The sequence below is a fragment of the Cydia splendana genome, chromosome 2 (genome assembly GCF_910591565.1).
Source record: "Cydia splendana chromosome 2, ilCydSple1.2, whole genome shotgun sequence".
NCBI classification, from domain to species: Eukaryota; Metazoa; Arthropoda; class Insecta; order Lepidoptera; family Tortricidae; genus Cydia; species Cydia splendana.
Window position 1 is genome coordinate 26,461,146 of NC_085961.1, and position 25,027 is coordinate 26,486,172.

A 25,027-nucleotide genomic window follows, 5' to 3' on the forward strand; every position below is an offset into this window, starting at 1 on the left:
CCGCTGTTTTGCCGTCGCTGGCGTCTACAACTAATTATTACTTATTTATAACATCACTCATATTTTTGGAAAGCGATATTCCGACAACGTGTTTACAATAGAATAGCATCTGTAAAATTACTTACCTCCTCTACTCAGATGTTGATACCTTGTTACCTACCTACTTATTTTTGATCATTGAAAGTTATTGGACTAATCTTTGAATAGTCCTTTTAGGGCTGTTATTAAGTTGTTGATATTAAAGTAATCCTTGTGAATTTTACAATTTTCTCGCCTAAATATCAATTATTTACACGATTATTATATCATTAACTTAATCCACGTTTTTATAAGTAGATTACTTGTAGAAACCAATGAAATTGTTTTAGAATGAGGTAATTATAGCGTACGTTGACCACAAGCCCACCCTGGTCGCCCTGGACTCCCTGAACCTGAATATGGTTTTCTTAGATGTTTGGAGAATTATATTTTGAATAGATTACGTTAAATAGAATTGTAGAGTGATATTCAAGAGCAATATAACAGTATTTAGTGTGTTAAATATACCTCTCATTTTACATGTTTAGTTTATACATTACATAAGTACCTAATGGTTTGTATCTAACGTAATAACGCGAGTCCGTCTTGGATATTTTACCTAGTTGTAAAGATCTATGATCAAATTCTCAAATTGTAGCCATTGACAAAAAGGTAACCCTATTAATTAAATTTTATTTGACTCAATGTTGTCTTTCATTTGTTTTACCTTTTTGAGCGCGTAAGTCATTATTGTTTTATAACCCGCTATTAAAATAATGTATAGGTAGGTACCTATTTAACCTCTCACATTGCTTGCTTGTAAATGTCGGATTAAGGTGGAAGTGGTTATCCCTTTATTTGCGATTGTTGCTAAGGTACACCCAGTTACCACATAGACCCGCTGGGCCCCACTTATAACCTTATCATAATCAACGGTAAATAATTTAGCTAATGAGGTTTTGTATAGGTAAGAGAAAACAAGTACACAAACAAAAGTCCGAAGCTACAAGCAATTAAATCACAAATAGATACTCCCCAATAACGAGCAATTAAACATGCATCTAACGATCATAAGAATTTATATAAAGGCTCTACTGATATAGACAGGTCTAGTCAGTGTTCAGTGTGACGATGAATGCGTTAATAAGATTGTGTGTGATGCTCGCGGTGAGCCGCGGCGCCCTGGCGCGGCCGGAGAACCGGACCGACATCGACACGACCACCACCGACCCCGGTCCGCCGGAAGTAACTGAAAACCGTGAGTAACTTTAAACCAATAACCACCAATATTAGGTAAATGTAACTCAGTTAACACACTACCAACCAATCTATATAAGAATAACGGTTCCTAAAAGAAGCAAAAAAAAAACAAGACAAAGCAGCTCAAACCAGGTATTCGTTTAATTTTTGGGTGCCAATAAGCAACAGGTTTTAGCATATTTACATACTGTTTCATTTGTCACAATTAACGGAACCTTAAAAAAAGTCGGTTATAATCAACAATTTTGCATACCTACTAATGATCTCAAGAATAGTGTTGGAGTGACGATGAGTGCGGTAGTAAAATGTCAGTATGTAGAGATCATGTGTGTGTAGTGCTCACAGTGACCCGCGGGCCTCTGGCGTGACCGGAGATCAGGGTCAATATCGATAAAGTAAAGTAAGTAAAGTAAACTTTATTTGTAGAACACAGGTGAAAGGTTAGGTACAGGTCTTAAGTAAAAATAGGTGATTACAGAGCTCTGTGTTTTGCTTATTGGCGATACAACCACTACTCTGACTCCAGTTGGACGGAAGTAACTGTAAACCGTCAGTAACATCAACAATGTATTTATTTATTTATTTACATATATGTAAGTATATTTTGATATTTTAGCTTAAAATATCGGCAGTCATTCGAATGACGGAGGAAGAATGACTTATTGGCTAAAATTGCATTTTCGATAACATGGCTGCATGAAATAATGATGACGTGAAGGATCAGAATGGTTAAGCAAATACGATGACACAAAGTCATTTGCCGGTCTGATACTCACGGCAAGTATCATTAGCGGATCGCAACATTGTGCATCGCAAACCAGTTTAATGTGACTTATATGAGTGATCCATTAAAGGTCATTATTGTTCCTACAAGTATATAAATTTTTTCGGTTAATTGAAATGCCAACAGTTTTATTATTAAGCTGGTACCTATAGTAATATTTTTGCTGTTAAAGTGAAAAATGCTCGTAGTTTGGTTAAACTGGTAGAGTGGTGGAATATTCCAAGGAGGGCTGGCGGATTGAAGATGACACAGGTGGTATCACAGATAAAAATGTATAGCTAATTTAACTCTTTTTAAAAATGTTACTAAGCAGATACCAAGCTGTATAGGTGGGAAGCACCTACACGCTAAACGAAAAGATAGAAATATCGGGATAACAGTCGCTACGAAAACTCACGTGACTATTTCCATACATTATTCAATGAGGAGGCAAACTGACATTTTATCACGCCAGGTGGCGCCTCCGTAATGGAGTTACTGTCACTGTCAAATCACATACATTTTATAAAATAATTTGTAAACATTCTCCTTTTTCGATATTAAACTTTCGTGAGACATATTTTTTTTTTAATGTTTATACGACAACGGTAAATAAACCAATAGCGACTAAAAATTCAAGTGAGTGAAACCGTTGTCGTATAAACATTCTCCTTTTTCTCCAAAATACTCCAATATTGTGCGACAAATTGTGGAAATATAGGATCTCCCTTTTTTTTCCAAGGATCCGATATGCATAAACAAAGAATTATATGACAAAGAACAACTGTCAATCTTCGAAAGTGTGACCAAAAATGAAATGCAAGTGTGTGCGTAAATTGTCTATGTGAGATCAAAAATAGTGATGTCATGTTACAACATATTAATAATCTGTCGATGTTTGATTGCTTTATCGACTACTTTTTCAAATGTGTTATTTTAAACGTTAAAATTCTACGACATTATGACGTATAAATAACACTTGCACTGCGTTTGCCATCAAAATCGTTGCAGACTTATCTTAATGTAACTCTTACTGTGTTGGAAAGTGAAGTTTAAGTTTACCGCTATACATGAACACCTTCAAAAAGGTATAACAATCGTTATTATTTGAAGTCTGTTATAAAAGCTAATATCTTAATGATGTCTTGTGAAGAAATAATTACATAGCTATTAATATACCGACAAGTTATCGATACTGTCATGTGAACATTTTGTCAAGCCCTAGCGTAAAGTAACAGATTATGTTTTTACACAAAATATTTTAAATTATAGACTAATATGATAAAATATTAGCACACAAAGGAAGAAAAACTTATAATGAACTGTATAAACCGGCTTCTTACACTTTTTACGCTGTTAATTTGACAAAATATCGTTATGAAAATTTCGCTCGGAATATCATAAATCCTCTGAAATGAGTATTTGCTTGGACTATTTGGCCCTGTGACACTGCAATCCGGCACACTACAAGACACCATCTTCACTGAATTACTTTATTTAATACTTTTCGTCCTAATCCGTGTATATTTTTCAATTTGAAAATTACCGTGATAAGCTCTTGGCCGTCCGCGGCCGTCGTCAAACTCAAAAGTGGTTACGTTTTCTCTTTGGTAGTCTGACTCTTTCGCACTCATGGGATGTTCATAACGTGATGGCTTCCCTTTCGCACACTTCAGCTGTCTGTCAAGCGCAAGCGAATCCTAGGTCTATGTGCATAAATCGGTGAGAAAAAGCTTTGAGTATCAAAAACTAAGGCAAATGACAAAGACCGTTTTTATAGGCTGCATTTTAAGGAAGATAAATATTTTGGAAAGAGTAAATACACAGGTAAGCTAAGTTTTAATGAGGTAGTACATAATTTAGGGCATAATGGCTTGGCTACACCTGCTGTATAGGCATCACGACTTTGTGTACCTATCTGACGTGTCGTAGGGCGGGCGTATATGAAACGCCTTCTTGTACATCCAGGTGATCCAGGTGATCCAGGTATACACTAAAGCTTTGTTTTCGATCGAACACTCGTAATATAAGAGGAAAAACTGCACGTGAGCCTTCGAAAATTTGAATAAACGGTAAAATACACAAGATAACCTCAAATATATTAAGTGATTATCTTTGTATCAAATCAGCCTTTTTTTTATACCACATCGGAGGCAAACAAGCATACGGCCCGCCTGATGGTAAGCAGTCACCGTAGCCTATGGACGCCTGCAACTCCAGAGGTGATCTTTTTCCACCAACTGTAGCATTTCTCCTTCGAAGCTCGGTTTGCAGTTCCCGTACAGTCATAAATGAACTTTAATAATCACTAGTAATAGTTCGCCCCGAACTGAGAACTCGCGGTTTGCCAAAAATTATATAGAGCGATTGACTTTGTTGCACCTACTTACTCGTATAGTTCGACATAAAATAGTAGAAAATAATTTTCAAGAAAAAAAAAACCGACTTCTATGGGGGCCGGTGAAAGATTATTGTACCTACATAGATTAGCTTTGAACTGCGATCCTCACAGAACCGAACTGCTATCAGAGAAGTGGGTTTCGAGGCTAAAACTGCGACCCTTACAGAAACGAAATGCTACCTACTAGAAAAGTGGGTGGGTTTACCTCCTTTCCTACATAGTGCACCATCTATGTAGGTACAATAATCTTTCACCGGCCCCCATAGAAGTCGGTTTTTTTTTCTTAAAAATTATTTTCTACTATTTTATGTCGAACTATACGAGTAAGTAGGACAGTAGGTGCAACAAAGTCAATCGCTCCATGGTCTAATAAAACATGGTCTTCTATTCCCAGAGTGACACGGGCCTACGTCACAATAACATTGCCACTTTATTTCAGCATAACATGTTACATGGGTACATTATACCTATGGTTAACAAGTTTAAATATTTCTTTATAATTTTATAATTTTCATTTATATGTATTTTATCTTAAATTTTACAATAACACGTCATTTTTAATTATTCGTTAGCAATATCTTCCGATTCACGAAAGAAATTTCAGAAGTTCGGGTAATTCTGTTTACATTACTGGCAACACAGGATAGCGCTGTCACATTTGACAATTCGGATCTAGATAACTTCATGCCCTGACCGTCATCCTTGTCGAACGCGTGTTAATTGTTATTTCCTTCTCGCTCAGTGTCAGCAGTCGCAGTGTTTTCCAAACTTTTCACGTCGTAAGCTTGGTAATTAATGTGTAACTGTGAATTCGTTTTTCAAACGTTTCTCTTGTATAGATAAATAAAGTTTAATTTAATACATTAGATTTGTTTTATTTTACTATGTTTCTACATGAATAACTTAAAATTAATGCCGTTAAAATAATTTTCACCGTTGGTTAAAATTCTCCTACATTTTAAAGTTTGAGAACCTGCAAACAGCATGATGACGTAGGCCCGTGTCAGTTAGGTCATACGCGAATCTCGGAATAGAGTACCAGGCGGAGTATATTATTATACCATGAATCGCTCTATATAATTTTTGGCGGGCACAGCTATTAGTATAGGATATTATAGGATAATAATCGTTCAAAATAATTTAAAAAGTGCTACCAATTATTATTTAATTTAATTAATTAATTACTGCTACTGCAATTCCTAATGCCCTACAACTTTTTAAAGACCTTTCAAAAAGGCTTATCGATTTCACTGGTGACCGAAGAGCTGGCAGCTTTCTCGCTCAACGTATTAGCTTCGCAATACAGCGGGGAAATGCTGCCAGCGTCCTCGGCACCATGCCAAAGGGGCCCAATTTCTTAGACGTATTTTAATTTTATTTAATTTTATTTTATTTAGTACTTATTAGTTTTAGTTTTAATTTAGTTTTATTTTATAGATAAGTTAGTTTATTTTATTTTTAATATAACCTGAAAGATGAGTCTCGGACAAATAGAATAAATAAACATAAATAATATTGTATACCGCGATAAGTAATTACTGCTTACGTTATGGAATATTTTATTAAACCATGGCATTTATTAATTATTTTTGCATCTCTGAAACTGAGCTTGACTTTATTCCAAAATTTGCTTGAATTTGTTTAAGCAAACTTTGCACCGACTTGAATGAACAAAGTGAGGAGGTGCCCTTATAAACATCATATAATCATATATGACTTAATCGTGACAATTTTACTCTTTGTCATTGCAAATTGCACGCAGAGTTTAGCCTGGTCCGACATTACTTAAAAACAAATTGTAGCATAACAATCGTTCTCTAGTTTTACAAAAACAATTCTGAACACAGTAACGCCTGTAAATAATCATTTAAGTCCCAAAGAAACTCAAATTCTCCACCCTTAATTCAGTTGAATGAATATTCCTTTTGGACATTTGCCGACTTGCCGCCCACCCTTTAAATTATTATGAAGGGTAATTAGGAATTATGCTCGCCACGACGGAGTGAGTGCTATTTTTGTAACGAGTAAAGTTAGAAATAGTTACCTAATTAAGTTATTATCTTCTTTATTTTGGCATATTGCCACTACATACACCAGAACAAACTAACGGTATAAAATCGTTATCATAATTAATGTTGATTACTTACCTTTCGGTGGAGCGTAGGGGGAAGCGGGGTAGATAGGCACAAGGGGCAGTTTTGAACACCCACACAAATTCCTTAACTAAAAACTTATGTTGACCTTCTACACATCTTTCTAGCTTCGGCACATCTCTCCTGCTAGCCGTTGTGGCTTGGTGCGTGAAAACGTGTTTCCGCGGTGGCATAGTAAATACATTATGATTTTTTTATCGAGTTGTGGTGCGAAGTTTTAGACTTTATCGGATGAACATTATAATGAGCGCTAAGTAAGTTTATTCAGTAATAAAGTTAGCTTATTATTTTAAAGTAATACATACTTAATAGTATATTTTTAAATAAATATTTTTAATTTATTTGACCATTGGGGTACTTTGGTACAATAAAGTTTGGGGCAGCTTTGAACATATCAAAGTGCCCCTCTAGTGTATCTAAGTGCCCTGCCAGTTTTTATGCTAAGAAAAAAATTTAAATTATTTTTTTAGTGAATGGTGCTGACGTACAAGGAGAAAGAAAATTGACAAAGAAAAGTTAAAACAACTCAAGTAGCTTTTTGTCAAAAACTGACACTGATTTCATTAAAAGCTTTTTTTTGTTGTTTTAGTGCACCTGCTTAATAACTGTAGTATGTTCTAATAGCACCGCACTCAATAGACGTTTTATAATGTTTGAAAAGTTTACCTACTACCTACTGGTCAGCTAACTGAGTTGATCTGTAACGTGTGCTCTGCGGGGCAGTTTGAAACACTTACGGGGCACTTTGATTCACCTGCCAAAGTACCCCAAAATGATGTATCAAAGTGTCCCATGTAATATATCAAAGTGCCCTGCAAGTGGGGCACAATTGAACAAATCCCATTTTTTGGTAAAATCCGTACTTATATCTCTTTTACTGGTCATAAATTTAACAAAAAAAGGTATACTTTGTGTACCTTAGTAAATTTGTCATCTACTAAGTACAAAAAGAATGTATTTTGAGTTCATTTTGCGGCCTAAAATCAATTTCAAAAATAGGTGTACCAAGCTGCCCCGCTTCCCCCTACTCTTGTTTGCCACTGTTGCAGTTCAAAAAAAGTAGAAAGCTTAAAGCCATTAGAGATAGACATTAGGTATCGTTTGAGGTTTTAATTAAGCTAACATTTTAAGCAGTCGTGTCTGACCCCGGACTAACATTAGGTATTTACTATTTAATCATTCAAACTGACATTAAATATTTTAAGCCTCTTGCGAAAATAATGTACATATTTAATGAGATAAAATAAAGAAACATCGATTATTAAATCTTTAGATTTCCGGTTAAACCCCAACATGAAAGCACAGAGCAAGATCTTATTTTTATACCGTAAAAAAATGTGTATAAGTATTCGTTGGCTTTCTGTCGAAAGACTTAAAACAGTGATCATGTCATCATGTGGTCATGTTTCAGTTAATTGGGAAAATTGGGAATAAGTATTTTGCGTTTATGTATTAATGAATTTACAAATACCTATGTAAGGAATATTATTTCGGTTTATAATTTATATACTTAGTAGTGTTTCTACTTGAAATAAAGGCAAATTGAATATAATTCTTAATCGAACGAGCGAGCGAAGCGAAGCGAAGTTCTTCTAACGAGCGAGCGAAGCGAAGCGAAGTTCTTCTAACGAGCGAGCGAAGCGAAGCGAAGTTCTTACATTCGACTTGGATCACGCGGCTGGCTAGCGGCACGTCCCGGCATTTCGATGTTTTTAAGCTGAACTGTCAGAAGATAGTTTGATACTCAAAAACTTAAGTAAATTTGTTATAAGTTAAATGAAATTGGGTAAACGTGTAGTTGAGGGCATTATATTTTAGTCATTAAATTGTGAGCAGGCCCGATCAAGGGATTATTGAGGTAGAAGAGCTTAGAAGGCCAAAAAGCTGTTTGAAATGAAATGAAATGAAATTTATTATTAATAACAGTTACAAGTCAATACATTTTATCATACATTAATATCACAATATTAAATTATATTTGTACAATATATTTTATAAATTAATTACATTTACATATTATTTCATAAACATAAGTAGGTACATGTTCTTGCGTTATGTTTTTTATTTAAAGAATTATTGGTAAATCAAAAAAATCTTGATAGGTATAAAATAATTTTTCCGACAGCCACTTTTTTAGTTTTAGTTTAAACGTCGCGATGGAAGTTGCATTCCTTACAGTAGCAGGCAGGCGGTTGTAAATGGAGGGGCCTAAAATGTAGACGGACCGCTCTGACTTCGCAAGCCTGTGTGCTTCGGTGACTAGCCTATTATGGTGCCTATTACTTCGGAGGCTGTAATTGGTGTTAATGCCTCTGCACTTAAACATATCTAGGTTTTCGCGCATGAATATTGCAACTTGGTTAATAAATAGGCACGGTAGGGGCAGAATCTTGAAATTTGTGAGAGGTCTTGCTATTCTGGTCATTTCATTTGAAAAAAACATGGTCGAATTTAGTATCAAATGAAAGTGCTCGGTTTGCACTTTTATAATATCGTTTTTAAATTTACAATTTTGAAATAATTAGCAAGATAAAAATAAAATAATATAAACATAATATAGGTATTTGACAGGAAATATTTCGGCTTAGCACAGATACAGTTTATTTTAATTTCTATGGTGACTTAAATCCAGGGGAAGGACAGTCGTATATAAAGCCCTTTATTCGAAAAAGATAGCGCCATCTATATTACTTAACGCTATACTTTTTTTTTATATGGCTTCACTTTATTTTGTCAAAATGTCTTAATCCAGGGCATGAAACAAACAAAATAACATCTGATAGAAAAGATTATTTATATTATAGATGGTCAAGCAAATCCTATCAGTAGAAAAAGGCACTAAATTCAAATTTTCTATTATATTATAAATACATTTTTCAAATTTGCCGCCTTTTTCTACTGACAAGATCTGCTTGACCAAGTATATCCATCGTTGCCATGGAGGCGATTGTCACAAAAAACAACTTAGTCAAATAAAACTCAAAATATTAAAACACCGTATTTATTGTCTGTACCTACCTACTACGACATAATTCAGATAAATAAAAATACTTATAGTTTTACAATGTTAAATGAAACAAAGTTTTCATACGCCATCATAGTTGCTGAGAACTTTATAACCAGAAAATTCAGAAAAAATCATGGCGGGTAGATTCACAACCTGCTGCGTGTAATTTTGTTTCGTGGTCAATTGTGTGTTATTCCAGCCGTGTATGATAGGTACCTATTTTATTTACATCAACAGTCAAGTTAAAAGTACCTAATCTGTTTTCGTGTATTAATAAATACACTGAAGCCTTTTTTCAAAGTCGAAGTTTTTTACGTTCGCAAATCGCAACGTACTTAGACGGTATTTATGCCCCTCCCCACCCCCTGATATGGACGTTGATATTTCTGGTTAAGAATTAGAGATGGCGCTTCAAAATGGATGCAAAAAAAGTTCCACGAGAGGGCTCTCTTTGTCCTAATACATACTACTCTTTGCTTAAATCTATCAGTTAAGGGCTCCACAGACCTTGCAATAAATCCACGTGATTTTTGATTAATTGCCGCCTATAGTGCGACATAAAATAGTAGAAATTAAATAAAATGGAACTCAAAAATGTCCATACTAAATTGTTGCCATGTGTAAGCATTTTACGTCAAAAATGTGACAGTTAAGTAGAAAATGGCGCCCTCATTTATTTGCTCATTTAGTTTCTACTATTATATGTCGCACTATACGAGTACCTAAGTAGGCTCAGAGTAAATATAGATGGTCAAGCAAATCTTGTCAGTAGAAAAAAGCGCGAAATTCAAATTTTCTATCGGACGATATCCTTTCGTGCCTACATTTTTCAAATTTGCCGCCTTTTTCTACTGACAAGATCTGCTTGACCCATAATAAGAAGGTGCAGCGTTCAATGAACAAACTCAATGGCTTTATATAATTTTTGGTTAACCGCGAGTTCTCAGTTCGGGGCGAACTACTAGTTTATGTATGCAGTGTGGAAAGATAAGTCGGGCCCTACCTACGGAGGGAAACTACCTTAAATCCTTAAGTTGGCTTATTTTACTACATATATCCTTATCCTTACCCCCAGAAAATTCCGACTTTTGGTCTACCGCTTCCGTTCAGAAAAATGTATGACGGCCCGGCCAAACGGTCAGACCTAGGTGGGGGGTGCTCGACCAAATGTCATAGAGGGACCCTGGCAGTTTTTGACGCAGCCATGTTTTTTTCAATATGGCCGACTTTTTTTTTAATTTTTTCAAGTTTGTCCTAGCGCGCTGAAATTTTGGTCACGGAATCTCGGGATCCCCTAGATACGTATGAAATTTTTTTTTTTGGAAAAATGCTACAATTGCGGGAAAACTGGCCACTTCTATTTTGTATGGCAACTTTTAAACGGTGCGTGATAGGTGGGGGGTGCTCGACCAAATGTCATAGAGGGCCCCGAGACAAAACAAACTGCATTAAAAAAAAAAACAAAATGGCCGTCTTTTTTTTTTTTTTTTCAAGTGGTCCGAGCGCGCTGAGATTTGGCATGGCGGGAGATAGAGGCGTCTATATTCCGGACAAAAAAAATATTTGGAAAAAATCCAAGATGGCGGAACAATAAATTTCCATGTTGCAGAATGTTCTGAGAACATTCTCGAGAACGTTTCCGCTTTTTGGGAATGTTCTGCAATTTGTACATTGCTAACCTAGCCCCAAAATAAGCAAAGCTTCTAACCGACGATATACTTAGGGGTCATCCATTAATTACATCACACGTTTAGGGGGAGGGAGGGGGTCAAGAAAATGTGACATATTGTGACATGGGGGAGGGGGGCGACACAAACTTTGTGACGTCACTTTAAATTTATCAGTAACCGAAAATTAAATTAAATTATTTTATTCGCTGTACATTTAAATAACAAGTTTTTAAAACGATAATCGTTTTTATTCGTATAATTTTCTTTCCTAAGCAGTCTTGGGTTATAAAATTACTAATATTTATATCGTCAAAAATATTTTGATAAATTATTAATAAAATACTTACTTAGGTACTTACTTAATTCGATTTGGCGATTTCGTAGAAAAAAATGTGACGTCACACTAGGGGGGAGGGGTTTGCCAAATGTGACCAAGTGTGACAAGGAGGGGGAGGGGTCAAAAAACCTAGAAATTCGTGTGACGTAATTAATGGATGACCCCTTACGTGCCGAGAAAAGATACCTATGCACTGTCTTTTGCCCATTGTCTCGTTTTGGCGGGGGCACGGCCGTGCCCCCAGATATAGATAAATACATACTTATATACAGAAAACACCCATGACTCACGAACAAATCGTCGGGTGACAAGCAAAAGTCACTAAGTACTATCAAAAAATTAAAGTGACAATGCACTTTATTATACTTGTAACACGGTTTATTGTCCACTAATTTCAATGGTGTTAGTTAGTGACTTTTGCTTGTCACCCGACGAAATATTTGCTTAAATAAAGAGTTCTTGTTTTATTTAGGTGCAAATAAGCTTCTTGTTTTACATTCCTTAACAAGTAGGTAAGTACTTTTAGATAAGACAGTATTAAAGGAACCTGCAAAAGAGTAGGTACCTATTTTAATCTAAATTTATTACATGTCCTTCAAAAATATTAGAAACGTTGACACTTCAAAAACGACCGATTTTTCAAGCAATAAATTATAAATAGAGTAACAGTTAGTCTCGCCAGTCGTCACAGATAGGTATTCCGAATCCCACGGTCACATTGCGCATGCGGTCCATTGTTGTAAATGTGACAAATTCTATCGATAACCAGCCGAGCGAATAATAGATCTTACGCACACTCATTCCAATTTCTTGCAAAACTCACCTATTGAATATGTTAGATAGTTGCTACTTTTCCAGGAAAAAACGCAATAGGTCTAGTGAAACGCTAGAATTAGAATATGAATACGGCAAACACCATTGCACACGTTTCCAATGATTACTTTTAAATCCAATTATTACTAATACCAGACCGTCACTCAAATTCCACACTGCTATTTTTGTTCACCGCCTACTTCAGTGTCAAACCATCACGTAGAGTCGGACCATGCTAAGGCCCACTTGCGCGTTCCCGGGTTGGCCAACTAACTCGGAGTTAACCGATTAAAAAACTCGGAGTTAAAAATAGTACATTTTAACCCTGTATATTAAACGGTTAACTCCGAGTTATTTGGCTAGCCCGGGACCGCGCAAGTGGCCCTAAGTACTATCAAGTATGGCACTCCTATGGGATATGTATGCATTGTCACTGTCAAGTCGGTGCTTAGCATGGTCGTGCCAGGATAATTCTATCAACTGGAATAATGGTATAAAGTTTCGTTCAATATAACAGTCGATGCCCGTCTAACTTGCAGCTATCCCCAAACCCCCGAAGAACGACACAGCGACGGCGGTGCACCGGCGGGTCCCATCGGCCGTGCTGTTCGGCGGCACGTGCGGCGGCACCGTCATCGGCGAGCGCTGGGTGCTCACCGCGGCGCACTGGTCAGTCTTTAATGAAACATTATAGGCCCGTCCAACTTGCAGCTGTCCCCAAATCCCTTATGAACGACACGGCGACGGCAGTGCCGCGGCGGTCCCGCCGGCCGTGCTGTTCGGCAGCACCTGCGGCGGCACCGTCATCGGGTGTAAGATGAAAAATGTATTCACTGTCCATTACTTTTCTGTTATTTATTTATTTATTTAAAATTTTAAGTCAGGCAACAAGGCCCATATTACAAATACCTTACAGACTAACATACATATATATTTTATAAACTTAAAAACTAAAACACTATTTATGCGACAAAACGGCGTGGCTCCGTTGAATCGGCTGTTCTTGTGTCGGATTCGGCAGTTTGCCCCGGAACCTCCGAAACACGACACCTTTCGGCCAGAAGTCGGCGCACTCGATGGTCTCCTGCAGCGGTCGCGGCACGCGCACCACAAAATAAAATGCAAATGTTAAATCCAGAAGGAATTCAACTAACTTTATCTATGGGAGAGCTGTAACCACGGGCGTAGCCAGGTTTTAGTATCGGGGGGGGGGGGGGGTTCAAGAAAATAAAACGACTAAAAGTACATAAAATAACCCTTACACAAGAAAAATATTAGAGACTAGCTGTGCCCGCGGCTCCGCCCGCGTGGAATTCTGTCTGCGTCAGTAAGCGGCTAATTTCTAATCCTAATTTCTCTCCCTCTCCCCTGGAGGCGGAACTTGAAGTAAAGTTGACAGATGGATATGCTAGAGGACAGTAGTCCAGATAAAATATTTTAGGTACCACTAAATAAAACTACACTCCAAAATCAATAGTTTTTTTCGCCCTTATAATTTTACACGTGATTTTAACGACAGAGTAGGTGTATATCGGACGATACAGTAAGGTATACGCACGTGAGCGAAAGCGAAGCGGCCTGCCTGGCTAGAGCGCCACTCACCGTGGTCTTCTTCAGACTCCTGAGGAAGACCGCGTGCCGTTTGTAACCTCAATGCGTTGCGAGACTTTCGCGAATGATTCGATTTTTTCGGGAAGGCATGGAAATGTGTATAAAATGCGAGTCCCAAATCGTTTGACTCCGCAAACGACCAGTGCCGGATTAAGATATTTTGATGCCCTAAGCATTTCTAGACCATGGTGCCCCCTCTCCCTAGGGTCATCAAGATTACATTGAATTTTTTTGGTAAATTGAGTGACGTTCATTGCCGCATTACAGCTGAGAATGGAAATCAGTCACATCATTTTATCACGAAAATTGACAGTGCCGCAGCAGTAACTTTGCAACAGAGTACCTAATGCTGCTGTAGTCGCCATATCTTAGAATGTAATTGAAAACGCGAGCGGAGCGAGCGCGAAATTTTTTTGATATAAAAACGCAATTTGATAGACAGTTGTACATTTTTACTTTTTAGTATGGAAATCAGTCACATCATTTTATCACGAAAATTGACAGTGCTGCAGCAGTAACGTAGCAACAGAGTAATGCTGCTGCAGTCGCCACCCGAAAGTCACCTTTGTCATATCTTAGAAAGTAATTGAAAACGCGAGCGAAGTGAGCGCGAAAATTTATCGATATAAAAAACGCAATTTGATAGACAGTTTTGCATTTTTACTTTTAGTATGGAAATCAGACTCATCATTTTATCACGAAAATTTACAGTGCTGCAGCAGTAACATTGCAACAGAATAATGCTGCTGCAGTCGCTACCCGAATGTCACCTTTATCATATCTTAGAAAGTAATTGATGCGATCCGATAATCGACGATGTCGGAGAAATCCAAGATCCAAACCACCGTATACTATAGGTAATAGTTAGTAATCAATGAAATATGCCGCACGCCTGTTCTTATTTTAATTCTATGAATGTTCTAATTCTGAACTTTTCGGGGGGGGTTTGAACCCCCAAACCCCCCCCCCCCCTGGCTACGCCCGTGGCTGTAACCCTATTATGCCTAACTCCTACTGCCCTAGTCAACCCTAAACAACCCTAATTCCCTAGCCCTAGCATAGATTCAGTTTACATATAAATAAATATAATAAATAGGGATGTCTGCACCTTTGCGACCTACGGGTACAGACGGAAGGTTGGAAGGATATGGGTAAATGGGTTTTTGGATAGTCACTGCTATAGTCTGTATCTTTAGGTATTTAAATAAAAGTAAACAAACAATTTGTACATTTTCGGGTAGTTATAACATTTATTGGTTAACCAACCAAATACGAAACCACCTGGATCTGTCACTGGTAAAGTCAGGTTTTAACCTACATTATTTGATCATGTAATGTTTTCATCTACCCTCAACTGGCTTAAGGAGCCATTTGAGGGTAGATTTTGTTTACTTTTATTTAAATACCTAAAGATACAGAGTATAGTTACACAGACTCATGCAACTAATTGAGGCGTGAAGGTGTTATACCTGCAATAGTTCTTGTAGTAACGAAACGGCCAAGCCACATAATTTTGAGTAGTTTGTAAAGTTAGGGCTTGTAAAGTGAGGGCGAGTAGAGTTAGAAGCTGGGCTCTACATGAGATCTGATTGAGATAGATCTGATCTGATCTTGAACTTTTTGATAGTGCGAGCCATATCGTCTCGTCTTAGAAACATTTTTCATTAATACTTTTAACGCGTAGTCTGATCCGGTGCTTTTGACGCAGACCGTAATATCAATTCCAAAATAAAATGAAAAAACTTTTTCAGCACAATCTTCTCAGGGGCGGACTACGTGGTGGCGGGCACGGGCCACACCGACGACGACAGCGGCGTGCAGAGACCGGTGAAGCGGCTGGTGGTGCACCCGCGCTTCACCGTGGGGCCTTATTGGCTGAGAGCTGAGGACTTCAACATCACCCAGGTACGATCACTTGCTTTTTCAATAATATCTACAACCAAGCCTCATTGCCACTTCATAGTGCTGCAAATTTTGCATAGGAAAACGTTATAGCGTGGTCATTGATGCTTTACAATATAGATTGTACAGTCGTCATCAGATATATCGGATCAGCGGCCAAGGTGCTCATAAATCTGATGGTAACTGTACACTATAAAGGGTTATATGTAGTTATCAGCACTTTGTTGTCTGTGATTGTGTGTGAGTGTTTTATCCCTGTAACCTCAACACAGTTGATCCACGCACTGAAAAGAGGTCGGCAACGCGCTTGTGAGTTCACACTCCACGGGAGTTGCAAGCGTTTATAGGCTTCGGTCCGTACTGCATGAATCGGTCATTTTAATTTCTACTTCTTAAGAAGTAGAAATTTCTCATTTCAGCGCAAGACATATTATATTCATTCATATTATAATGCAAACAAGAAATTGTTTGCATTATGCGACGACCGGTCTGGCCTAGTGGATAGGGACCCTGCCTATGAAGCCGATGGTCCTGGGTTCGAATCCTGGTAAGGGCATTTATTTGTATGATGATACAGATATTTGTTCCTGAGTCATGGTTGTTTTCTATGTATTTAAGTATTTATATATTATATATATATCGTTGTCTGAGTACCCACAACACAAGCCTTCTTGAGCTTACTGTGGGGCTTAGGCAATTTGTGTAAAAATGACCCATAATATTTAATATTTGTGTAATTGACCCATAATTATAATATGAACTGGCGCAAGTGAATGACGAGATGACGGGCGAGAGGGAGGTATGGAAGAAAAAGACATGCTGCGCCGACCCCTAATGAATGGGATAAGGGCATAATAAGGGCAAGCGAATGATGATTATAATATGAACTGGATTTATTCGGCGATTTAATCGCAACATTACATCCACGGACATAGTATAGGCACATCGGCTGTAATGAAAGTTGCTGTGATTTTCTAGCAGTACAAAAGTGGCGTCCACTTCCTTAATAATAGGCCCTTTAATATTGTGGCTGGCGGCGAAAGATCGAAAATACTCTAGGAATTTATTGCTACAATTAACTTACCTAACCTAAAGAGTTCAGGTGTTTGACCTCTCACGACGCCCCCGGGCCGAATGGTTTGACGCATGGGCTAACAGAAAAGAAAAAAACACACCATTGTAAAGTAGTTCGACGAAGAATATTACGTTCGACACAAAAAAGGGTTTTTCCTAAGTGCAGAATTATCTACATCGCTCGGGACGACAAATGACAGCAAAAAATACCTATATCCGGCTCCTTGCTTAGGTACACGCAGAAAACACTGACCATTTAACATTTTACTGCGATATTATGTTTTATGTGTTTATCAACATACTTTAACCAACCTAATCTAACCCAACGGCGTTACAGGATGTTTGAAAGTTTGAAAAAAATAGTTTTTCACTGAAACACGTTCAGTCTAATGAAAATTTGGCAAATAAATAATAAAACAAAGGACTAATATTTTTCGAAGCTTTGATATGATTAAAACACCTCTAAGATAAAGATTAATCTCGGATTAATACATATTTATTCGGTTGTCAGGTGGGCGCACACTGGGACTTCCTGCTGGCCGAGCTGGAGGAGCCACTGCCGCTGGACGGAGTGAACATCTCGGCCGTGCTGCTCGACGACGAGGGCTACCTGCACCACGGCACGCGCGTGGCCTACGCGGGCTACGGAGCGGCGCACCATGGCGTGAGTATTACCTCACAGTTGGCGAGGCTTCCTGCTAGAACTGGTGAAACCCTGCCGCTTGGCAGCGCGTAGATGCACGCTAACAGTTAGAACAGCGATTTTAATGTTGAAAATTTATATACACGCCTGAAACACAGGGAATCCTAGTTCAGGCACATGTAAACTATCACTATTTTTAAGTCTTTGTTTTATATGAATGTAACCATGAAATACGTGTTTTTTGAATAAATTATGTTTATGTTATGTTTATACGCAAAAATAAATATAACAAAAGCACCTAGCCATATTAGGTATTCTTCTCTTCTCTCTCTCTTGAATATGTGGATCTAACTATGCAAACTGCCACTATGCAAAGGTAAGCTTACTATAGCTTAACTAAACCATACGTAAACACCTCCAGCGATCAGTTAATTATCTTATATAAGAGGAAGTAAATTTTTGATAAAATGTAGTAAGTACCTACTATTTAAGTTTAAGTACTAAACTTTATCATTTTAGTACCACTATCATGGAATTCATAAGCGTAAGCGTAGTGAAATTGACCGGTGGCCATGACCGTGGCAATACAGTGGAACGGCGAAATAAATGCTTTAAATATCTAATTGTTCAATTTGGTTTGGGCTATGGTTACCGAATTTACATATAAGCCTTGTGTAAAGTGCGACGTTAATCGTCTCAAAACTTGTTAGACGCATAGACATAATAAGAGATGTTTGTTTCTAGGAGACGATGCGCGAAGAGATGCATCTCATGGAGCTAGAGACGATAGACAACGATGCTTGCGCTAAGCTAGAGCAGTTCAGCCCTGAAGATATGTTTTGCGCCAAGGGCCGACCGCCCAGGTTCGACTCCGCGTGCAACGTAAGTACTTACCTATTCCTCTGTCTATATTTCAGAAAAAAAATTTAGCGACACAGAGTCAAGATGGAGAAGTACCCAACTAGCAAAATAGTCGTATAAGAATTGATTTACTCAGCCTGTAATCGTATAACAGCCGAGTTACGGTTGTTGAAGCACCAATATATCGTATAATAGCGGTTAACTCGACTATTTAGCAATTTTCGCTAATTAGTGCTATAATCATGTCGTATAAACGTTTATAGCACTATCTTTTAGCACTTTTATTCCACCTTTTAATAAATGCTGAGTTAGCGCTACTAAATCACTTTTATTCAGCATAATTGTTCTATTAAAATCATATAACAGCTATAGATTAGCTAATTGTCTGAATAAGGCGCTTTAATACAACTGTTACTTAACTCTCTTCTCTGTTGCTATAAAAGCCTATTAAAAGCAATCAAATAACCATTTGGCAACAATGCTGCTGTAACAGCGCGCTTATATCATAATTCGGGTAATGGGGTTCAAACCGCTGTTATAGGAGCTGAAGTGTATTTACAGGTTTTATTCAAAATGTATTCAGCTTAGAGTACTTTTAAAGAGTTTTGAACTACATTAACAGCACAAGTCAGCCATGTTGACGTTTCAATATAGTCCGGTGGCCAACTGCATGAAACCCTACCTGACAAAAAAATAGAATAATCCTACTCTGTAGGGGTAGCTGACTTTTAGTAGCATCAACTATTCTTGGTCGGCCGCGGCTTATTTGGAAAATTTTGCGCTAATGGCAAAATAGTGGCACAAAAATTCATAAAAAAAAACCCCATAGTATAATAGAATGAAACTTGCATGGTAGGATAGCTGCCTTTGAGGACAGCAAAACAAAACTGGTCAGCTACATCCTGTGTTGGCAGGTTCTTGTGTCCGACCGAATTTGTGGTACCACGTGACAGCTACAATTTACCTCATCGAAAAATAGAATCAAAACAACTGATTGTAATACCTACATTAAATTTGTTGACATATGTCTTGGTCGGCCTCACCTTAGCCTGACAGCGTTTTCAGTCCGTCCGCATTAAAAAAAAAGTCAATGGCAGCTATCCTACCATACAAGTGACATTCTATTTTTCGATGAGGTAAATTGTAGCTCACTTGGTACCACAAATTCGGTCGGACACAGGAACCTGCCAACACAGGATGTAGCTGACCACTTTTGTTTTTTTGATGAATATTTGTACCACTTTTTTGCCATTTGCGCAAAATTTGCCAAGTTAAGACACGGCCGACCAAGAGCAGTTGAAGCTGTTAAAAGTCAGCTACCCCTACAGAGTAGGATTTTTCAATTTTTTTATCAGGTAGGGTTTCATGCAGTCGGCCATCGGACTATAAATCCATAAACATGGCGACATCATGTGCTATAAGTGTAGCAGTAAACGCAGTTACTCGACTTATAGTCGAATTAATGAGATATAACAGAAACTAGATCGTGTAAGCAAATTTTTACTTATTTTTATTAATATTTTTTTATTGAAATTTAAGAAAATAGGCGGCCCATGAATATATATGAACCAGTGCCTTTGGTTTTATCAATAAAGTATTTTTCGCGCTGGGTTTTACTGTATTACGTGTACTTAAAGATAGTAAAAACTTATGTACACAATCACGGTAAAAATAAATGGATGACAGCAGTAAAAAATACTTAAGTACCTTTTTGTTTTATTAGACACGTGAAGACGATTAGGCCTCAAACTTAATCAAATAATTGAAATATAATCGCTTACCTGAGATCGTTTTTAGCACATATTAGTTGAATAAAAGCATTTACTGCACTCTTACACATTTAAAATGCCGAGTAAAAGCAATCCGGCTACCTTTACGAAACATTTTTGCTGAGAAAAAGCAGTGCGGCTGCTTTTATAGAACACTTTTACTGAGTAATAGTAAATTGCTAATGTTTATAGAACAAATATTCGAGTAAAAGGACTATCGTTGCTATTAAAACACCAGAAGTGCTTTTATCCACTTTTACTCAACTCTTACAGCATCGATTTGCTTCTTATACAGCGCTTACTCGATTTTTATAACACTTTTAGTCTGTATAAGTGCGCCTTTTCGCGTTGAGTAAACGCTTACAGGACTTTTACTCGACTGTTTTTACACCGTTTATAGCACCAAAAAGCGAAAATAAAAACGTGCTCTCAACTTTTATAGCACATAGATTTGCTAGTTGGGTAGTATTCAAAACATTCCTAATACCTATGTATTATAAGTAGCAACGCACCCAAGGCAGTAATTTTTCGACTTTAAATTTTTTTATTCTAAGCTTAACAGCATCGTTCGCAGACGTTTCTGCTTGTTAAAAATTAATACCTATGTATGTTTGTATGTATATGCAAGGGAAATCGATCTAGCTATAGATTTCATTCCCTCGAAAGATAGTTTTCTCAGTCGCAGAGCAGTCGCAGAACGCAATGAAACCTAATGATTAGAATAAGAGCAATTCAGTCGCCAAATATTTGTCATTTAAAGAAACAGCATTGACAGCTTAATAGCACAATATTGCTGTTTGGTGTGACTTAGGTTTTGGTGTAGGAGAGAACCTTGCAGTTTTCTGTCTGCAACAGTCAGTCAGCTTGGGTCAGATATTTGTTTTTATCTTAATACCTACCTAAATAAACATTTTTTTCAGGGTGATAGCGGTAGTGGCTTGGTGACGGAGGGCGAAGGTCCGCGAAGGCTGGTGGGTGTGGCGTCGTGGGTACAGGATGACGCGCGCGAGTGCGCCCCCGGCAAGCTTGTCGTGTTCTCGCGCGTGTCTGCCGTACGGGACTGGATCAAACAGGTCACTGGCATATAGAACACAACTCCAGCACCAGCAGACTGCTGGTGGACGGCGCCGGCCCGCGGAGGCTGCAGGTCAAGGCGTCGTACTGCTGTTGCATACCCAGTTGTCAATGCAACAGGGTCAAGCAGATCATTTTCTTTAGAACACACCGACATATTCTATATTGTGATGCAACATAGAATATTTATTTAACAGACCGATAACCCCAAAGACTGCAAAGTCCTTACAACATTAGATTCGTAATGATGTCTAGAAGAATGTATTCGAAGCGTGTATTAAAGAGAATATACTTTATATACACTAGGTTTTAAGAGACGGGACTTCCATACTAGCGATTTGATTAGTCTGTGTGTATGTTTGGTTATCCAATCATTACCATCATTTATGACAAACAACTGTTAAAGAGCAATAGTACCAACATAACAGACTTAAATAGTGTAGTATGCGACACGCTTGCGTATTTTATCGATATCGATAAATTGGGGAGGGTTGAAACATGGGCCCCTGTCAACTAATTTCGTACTCGAAATCAGGTTAGAATCGAGTCCATATTTAAATCGTATGTTATATATAGTGTTCTTTGAGTGGACTAATACATGGTTGGACTTAAATGTGAACACGATATTTATTTGTTAAAATAAAAATATGTAAAATGATTTTTTTTAGTAATTTAATATTATTAATTTAAAATACATCCCGAAGGTTCGACGGTCCACAGGTTACAGCGGAAAATGTGTGTTCACCTGATTAAATGTTTTTTTTTTTCTTATATTCTTGAATAATAAAATTAAGTCTTCCTTTACAACTTATTTGACCCACTGCCTGCATCTGAAAACATTTAATAATTAAAACAGACACACATACATTTTCTTATATTTTAAGTTAAAATCTTAAATAATAGGGAATATTACGCAAAAATCTGCGTAGCGCCACTACCACTATCTGTCACAATCTGGGGGTCTAGCGCGAAACAAGAAAATCGAAATTTCGTTATATGCATCTTCTCGGGGATCATAAGATAGTCCTACGATCTTAACAATTGATTTATCCTGATCAACCTCTTTATCACTCTTGCATATTTGAGCGATAAATAGACAGATAACTAAATTTCGATTTTCGCGTTTACCGGTAGGCCCTGGATAACAAACCGCCTTGATGCATCAATGTCATAATTTATTGTCTGTGAAAACTTGTCAAAAAACAGTTTAAGGCAGAGTATGTATAAGTTAGTCTATGAATTTACTAGAGTCGGTAGTGCTGCACTCTGGCGGCAGAACATTGCAGTAATATCCCCTATTACTAGATTCCAAAAATATAATATAATGTCCATTCCGTTAATGCACAGGTGATAGATAATTTTCCACTAAAAATATTCGGAGAAATAATTATAGTAATGTTGTATGCAAGTTACCAGGAAATTCACTCATTTTATTTTATTTACTATTTACATTGATAAAAAATTAGGCTGCAATCGATATCGATACTTCGTATCTTATACTTGTAGTACATCCCTAGTTCACAATGAAAGTGGATATGAAATATCAAATTTTCGATGTGTTTATAGCCTGCTACACCAAAATAAGGCTAAAAGTATCTAAAGCAATACTTACCGGTCTTCATCTAATGGAAATTTCGCCATAAACTTCCTTTTTTGCAATTTTTGCGAGCGTATCAATTGCCACATATTTCGCACTGAAACAACTTAGTTTTCGGTGGCATTTAAACAAAATCTATTGACTCACTGTATGTTCTTATCACATTTGACTGTTTTGGAAAATAACGAAGGCTTTTAAAAAAGAAATTGCAAGAAATACCTACGTAAGTAAAACCTACGAACCGCCATGACAAGTCCATACAAAACCTTTTTTGTTCCTAGTTGCGTCAGCCTGGCGTGTATTAGCACACAAAAAATATCAAAAATTATATACAACAAAAAGGGGAAAAAAGTAGATATTTTTTATTTCCCTAATATCTCAAAAAGTATTAATATTTAAGAAACCAAAATTAATATTATAAAAGAGAAGGATATTTCCAATCAAACATTCCATACTTGCAGAACTTTATCTCCATTGTTTCTACTTTTTATTAAACGCTGAACACAGCCCTCCGCGCCTCATTTTCGGGAAACGCGCGCGGCGTGAAAAAGCGATTACGTAACATTAAATATAATTTTAAACGTATTCAGTATTCATTGAAAAATTTAAAAAAAATATGGTGTATTTAAAACATGTCAACAAATGTAATACTTGTAGAAATTTATCTTAAAGTTATTTTTTCAACAAGTTAGGCAATTGTTAATGAACAAAATTTTCTCGAATTTCCTTCTTTATTGAAAACGAAAAAAAATGTATACTTAAATAACTATTGTAAAATTTCCTCGCTTTCTAGAGCCCTTCTCATATACATGCTTAATAAGATCACGTTATAAAAGTTCAGAAAAAATTAAGAGTTTGGTTATAATAATGTTTTATATTTTACAATTTTACCTTGGTTTTTCGTTTTTCGTAAATTTTCTATGTTATTCTAAAATATAATTTTAAGCAAAGTATTAACTTTATTAAAACTTTTATAACGTGATCTTATTAAGCATGTAGGTAGGTATATGAGAAGGGCTCTAGAAAGCGACAAAATTTTACAATAGTTACTTATAAAAAAAATTTCGTTTTCAATAAAGAAGGATGTTCGAGAAAATTTTGTTGATTAACAATTGCATAACTTATTGAAAAAACTACTTTAAGATAAAATTATACAAGTAGTACATTTGTTAACATGTTTTAAATACACCACAATGTTTTAAAATTTGTCAATCAATATTTAATATCTTTAAAATTATATTTAATACACGCTTCGAATACATTCTTCTAGACATCATTACGAATCTAATGAGGTATCACACGTGTTTTTAGGAGTATTATCTCTATTTTTCACCTTTTTCTGTTTCTCGAACATACTCATTAATCTACATTAACGTTAATGTGCCACTAAAACATAATAGGAATTGAAACCTCTAGCTAGAGGTATAATGTAAGTAACATCGCGTAATTACGCATTACGAGTTAAGTTTAACTTTATCTCATTATTAATACCTAATACTTATATGAAACCGTCACAAAGGAATACCTACTACCTATGGTGGTTGGTTTGCTACTAAAGGTATTAAAATAGGTAAATTTCAAAATAATTTTATTTACGCATAATATGTTAATGTTAATGTATCATTATTTAGTACTAAGTATGTTAAATGTACAAAACCGAGAAATAAAATAAAACCTTTTGAATAAAGACTGATGAGTTAGTACCTATATACGTGTGCAAAGAATAGAAAAACACTATTGTTTGTGATTCATTGGTTACAATAAAATTTAGTATTAGTAGAAAAATACATGATGCACGTGTGCATTATTCCATGAACTAAGTACCTACCTACATAGATTGCAAACGAATAAAATTTGCATAATACATAAGGAAATACGTTGCAAGCATCCTTAACAGATCTCTCAAGTTACTGATTTAGTCATCGATGACTAGCTATTTCTTCAAAATAAGAGCAATTTGTACGAAAACTAAAACAAAAACTTTTGTTGATGTTCCCACTAAGTTACAACGAAGCAAGTACCGGTTCTCAACAAAAAAGTCAAAAAAATATGTGACTTTACTACGAAAGGGAAG

At 36.7% G+C, this 25,027-nt stretch overlaps 1 protein-coding gene across 1 annotated transcript; it reads left to right on the top strand.

Annotated features, from left to right (window-relative positions):
- The first annotated feature begins 1,114 nt into the window (after nt 1–1,114).
- Nucleotides 1,115–21,411, top strand: LOC134806071 (scolexin B-like). The gene is made up of 6 exons (XM_063779334.1): nt 1,115–1,276; nt 12,962–13,091; nt 15,785–15,938; nt 17,521–17,673; nt 18,397–18,534; nt 21,203–21,411. The coding sequence occupies exons 1-6, from the start codon at nt 1,150–1,152 to the stop codon at nt 21,368–21,370; spliced, it is 870 nt and encodes a 289-aa protein (XP_063635404.1). The 5' UTR covers nt 1,115–1,149; the 3' UTR covers nt 21,371–21,411.
- Nucleotides 21,412–25,027: the final 3,616 nt, after the last annotated feature.

Bases quoted from the DNA above. Each gene is read 5' to 3' on its own strand.
- LOC134806071 (XM_063779334.1), top strand. From the start codon at position 1,150: ATGAATGCGTTAATAAGATTGTGTGTGATGCTCGCGGTGAGCCGCGGC. The intron at 13,092-15,784 runs GTCAGTCTTTAA...AAACTTTTTCAG, and splicing joins GTGCTCACCGCGGCGCACTG to CACAATCTTCTCAGGGGCGG. The intron at 15,939-17,520 runs GTACGATCACTT...TTCGGTTGTCAG, and splicing joins AGGACTTCAACATCACCCAG to GTGGGCGCACACTGGGACTT.